General features: G+C 35.5%; 1 protein-coding gene across 1 annotated transcript; it reads right to left on the reverse strand.

The window, feature by feature from the left end:
• Positions 1–2284: 2284 nt before the first annotated feature.
• On the reverse strand, positions 2285–3852 carry LOC139903578 (elicitor-responsive protein 3-like). The gene is made up of 4 exons (XM_071885818.1): positions 3786–3852; positions 3437–3671; positions 2899–3034; positions 2285–2443 (listed from the first exon to the last, which is right to left on the reverse strand). The coding sequence occupies exons 1-4, from the start codon at positions 3850–3852 to the stop codon at positions 2285–2287; spliced, it is 597 nt and encodes a 198-aa protein (XP_071741919.1).
• Positions 3853–4711: the final 859 nt, after the last annotated feature.

Raw genomic sequence — 4711 nt, forward strand, 5'->3', positions numbered from 1 at the left:
AATAATTAAAATGTAAAACATTACGACGATAATTAAAATGTGACATAAATTAAAATAAAATACTAGAAAAACTAAACAAACTACTCGTCGTCGTTGGGAGGTGCCAATTCTTTAGCATATTTTTTCTTAAGTCTCGCTCGAACATTCATCATCATTTCATATTCGTCGGGAGGCAAGTCACGTGACACCGGTTTAGAAAGTAGCTTTAAACTTTTCAACATTGTTCTCGACTCGCTTTCTTCACAAAGCTTTTCCATGTTTCGATTCGCCGCTAGTTGAGAAGCTTCGGTCGATTGAGCTATCTTTAAACGTACTTCATCGGAAGACATACGGCTCGCGGCATCGGATGAGTACGAATCCCTTTGACTTTTAGCTCGACTTGGAGGACGTCGGATTGGGTCGTGATCCTTACGTAAATTTTCAGATTGGGTTGGGTCGGGGTTCGAGCTTGTGTTCGGGTGGGAACTTGCCTCGGTTAGAACATTTATCGGTATATCATCAGCTTGTTTTCATTTGTCCGTAGCCACTATGCCTTCACATTCTAAAAACTTCGGGCAATTCCTTAAAACTTGCCACGCATCCTCAAAAGCGAATTGTCGGCGCTTGATTTGAATTTTGAATTATTTTCGGGCAGCGTTCATAACGTCTTCCCTCGCGGCTCCACTTTGCCACATCTCGAGCTTTGAATAAATTCCAATAAATATCTTAACATCCCTTTGAATTTTAGCCCATTTTTCACTAATTTGATCCGCACGTCTTTTCTCCGAAATGAGCGAATTATATTGTTTCCGTACCTCACCCCAAAATGAATTAAAATTTTGATCGTTTCCAGCATCCGGATGTTCGAAAACGTACACATAACGCTCGGCTAAAATTCGAGTTTCCAAGTCGGACCAAGGCACTTTCAGACACCTCACTTTTTTTCCTTTCGGATCGGCTACGGGTTTGGGCTCGGGTTCCGGTTCGGGTTCGGGTACGATTTGGCGTGGAGTTTTGGGAACTTCTTCCTCGTCCGACTCGTCACGTAGCCTTGGATAATAAGGTGTTTGCTGTTGAGATTGTGATTGGTTCGGGTAGTGTGTATAAAGTTGAGTTTGTGGTTGGTTCGGGTAGTGTGTATAAAGTTGAGATTGTGGTTGGTTCGGGTAGTGTGTATAAAGTTGAGCTGGTGGTTGGTTCGGGTTGGAAACAATTGTAAACATACTCGCAAAGGCATTCGAGTTTGCATATTGAGAAAATCCGGTTGTTTGTTGCGTAGAATCCATTAAAGATTGAAACATATCTTGCGCGACTGATCCCCGATATTGAACTTTAGGGCGTTTTGATTTGCCTTTTTTTGGAGTTTTTTTGGAACTCATTTTTTGAGTTTAAGAAGTGTAGAAATGTATATGTGTTTGAGATGTATGTGTTTAAAATGTATATATGTTTATATATAGAGTTAAGAAAATAAAAAAATAAAAAAGTAATTTCCACCCGCCAAAAAATTGACCGTTGGACTCCACAACGGCTACCTCCTCCGTCCAGGAATCTGATTCAAATGCACGGGCAAGAAAACGAAGAGGTGGGCGGGGACCCTGGGAGACCCGCAGCCATCGGCGCCCAGGTGGGCGACGGCCAGTGGCGGTACCAGGATTTTTTTTCACTAGGGGCAAAAAAATTTAAAACCGTAACAATTTTTTTGGGCAAAAAATGGAGGTTTTGGGGCAAATTATGGAGGTTTTTGGGCAAATTATGGAGGTTTTTTGGGCAAAATTTGAAGATTTGTGGGCAAAATTTGAAGGTTTTGAGGTAAAATTTAGAGATTTTTGGGCAAAATCTGAAGTATTTGGAGCAAAAAAAAATTCACCAGGGGCAAATTCGAAAAATCCAAAAATTTTACACTGAAAATTGCAAATCCACTGAGCGGCTGCCCCCGCTTGCCCCTAAATAAAACTGCCCCTGGCGACGGCCTGGCGGTGGTGTGGACGGGATGAATGGGAGCAACCTTAGGCCCATTTTGTTACAAGGGCCGTGACTATGTGAGGTCCTGATTCTTTTTAAATGGTCTCACGACTTTATTGTGATTGTATAGATACTCCTATGAGTAATCTTACCTATCAAATTACCCAATATAAATTAACAAAATATAACTTATTTATTTAGAGGGTATAAATTTCTAAAACAAGTAATAGTTCGGATCAACAAACAAGTCTATCGATCATTTTGAAGTTTAAACAAACATGTCTATTACTCGTATAAAGATGTAACATTATTAAACTCACTAGGACATAAAAAAAAAAAAAATCTAAATACGCTTATACTCATTTGGATTATTCAATTTTCTACCATAAAAAGAAAGCCTCCACCATGACATTTTGCAAAAATTTACTAACTTCTTCCATAATGAGTCTTCGTAATGTACTTTCCTCGTAACAAGTCCTCTCCCTGTCTCCCTAATGTCGGTCTGCATAACAAACGAAGTCGTTTTGTAAACAATTTACAATTCAAACATACTTCTCATGAAAGATGAAAGATTCATCGTGTGAAATGTATAAGCACACCACTATACATAAAATTAAATGTCCTAGTCAACAAAACTTCATTTTAAATTAAATGGGTTATATGCACACAACTATATATAAAATTAGATGTCTTGAAAGAAGCCTCATTTTAAATTGGTTAGCAGGTCAAGCTCAGTTTATTCAGAGAGGAAAATTTTATCCTTTTACTCAGATATACGTGGTGTAATGAGGTACTCCGTGTTTATTTCTGATCTTTTTCGCCTAGTACTCACAAGATTTTAGTGCTTGTGAGGTTTCAACTTGATACATCTCTTACAAGAATATGAGGACATCATCCACTATTGTCATCTCAAAAGACATGTTACATTCTACAAATTTTAAGTGTTAGAATACTTACATTCGGGATGAACTTGAGTCCAACCTTGATCTCTCCTTTGTAGGTTTCATCATCAAGGACCACATTGTAAGGTTTTGGTGTCAACTCTATGAGTCCTTTTTCATTTCCTTCCATGAGTATATCTTCAAGAAAAACCCTAAAAATATATGTTTAATGGACATATATTTTTTAAAAGTCAAGTATTTTTGTTACTTACTTGCAGGGGTTGTCCTATTTTATGGGCATTGTTCAATACGTAAAAAGAGGCCTTTTGTATATGAAAGTTATTCATAGATATAAAAATAAGTTCAATAATGTAATACTACAAAAGAATGTAATATTTAAAACTTTATATTCAAATGGATCATAGAATATATTGTTGGGTCATATTTTGGACCCCTTTTAGATGTCAAGCTAAGCCTTGTGCAATTGTATGTCTTACATGCCACAAAATCCGGCCATGCTTACGTGTTCGTGAAAACATTCGTATAAGCATGGTTTAGGGGTTTTTAAAGTTATGATCATTGACTTTACATCTCATAACTAATGAGAAACTTACCTAGCTTCGCCCACAAATCCTGTGTCATTATCAAATAACTCTCGATCCATGATTCTCAACCTTAGATGTGTCAACTTCTGGCATTCAGACATTGACAACTCAAACGTCAACTTCTCATTCCATGAGACCTTATGATGCTCTCCCTTAGACGATTTGCTTTTGTAATGTTGATACCCGCATTCAACAATGACATAGTATTTCGGTTTACCTTTAACGTACACATATAAGCAATGAACTATGAGTTGGTTACGGAAAATTAAACAAAATAAAAGCAATAGAAGTCATGATCTAAGTTTTAACAAACCATTTAACTAGCTAAAAATGTCTAATGCATATAATTAACTAATACCAATAAGATTGGTGTGTCGGATGTCTTTGGCACCCTCAAGAAAAACTTCCAAAATTCCACCTTTCATGGGTGATTAGATGACCAATAATAACCCTTAGTCAAAATGGATGAAAAGATGGATCATTTTAGGTGTTTTTGAAAACATCGTCAGTATAAAACACATTAAATGACTTATTAAATATATATCTTAAACATGACTTGTAACTTATTGGTTTTAATTGTAACAAGTAACTTACCACCAGCTTTCACATGAAACTGAAAAGAAAACAAAATGCTACGCTTATTAGAGTTTTTAACCTAAGTCATGTACGTGGAAAACATATTTAGCTATTTACTAGAGACATGTCTTGTAAAATACGGAGTAATATAATAATAACTAGCTTAAGACCCGCGAATTCGCGGGTTTCGTCAATAAAATTTTTAAATAAAATAAATTATGTGTTAGCTCATGTAGATTCGCCACAAATTCTGTAAAATAAACAAATGAAGGCAAAGAATACAGTTAAAGAAAATTTTTAGATATCGAAGTATAATGCAATCATTAAATATATGTAAACTTCAACTGGGTAAAAAAATAGTTTGTAACACCAAGTTGAATGTATTGGTGTACTATTATTATATTATAGTAGACTATTAACTTGTAGCAAAGTATTTCTGTGACGACTTTTCGATATATTATTCAATGTAACAAAGCATTTGAAGTAGTCATTTAGCTAGTGTCATCACTGAAGCAACTTGTTGTTTTTCTTTCAATATCATTCACATATCCATTAAAGTCTTTTGACGCAGTTTATCATCCTACAAAACAAACTTAACAAAATTTATTAGTTGAATATTTTATTTCAATCGATCGTATTATCGATATAATGTATATTCATTGTTGTATATGTTCCATTAAATCTATTAAAACTGTATATTTTCCTGTT

The sequence above is a fragment of the Rutidosis leptorrhynchoides genome, chromosome 1, assembly GCF_046630445.1.
Source record: "Rutidosis leptorrhynchoides isolate AG116_Rl617_1_P2 chromosome 1, CSIRO_AGI_Rlap_v1, whole genome shotgun sequence".
Classification (NCBI taxonomy): Eukaryota; Viridiplantae; Streptophyta; class Magnoliopsida; order Asterales; family Asteraceae; genus Rutidosis; species Rutidosis leptorrhynchoides.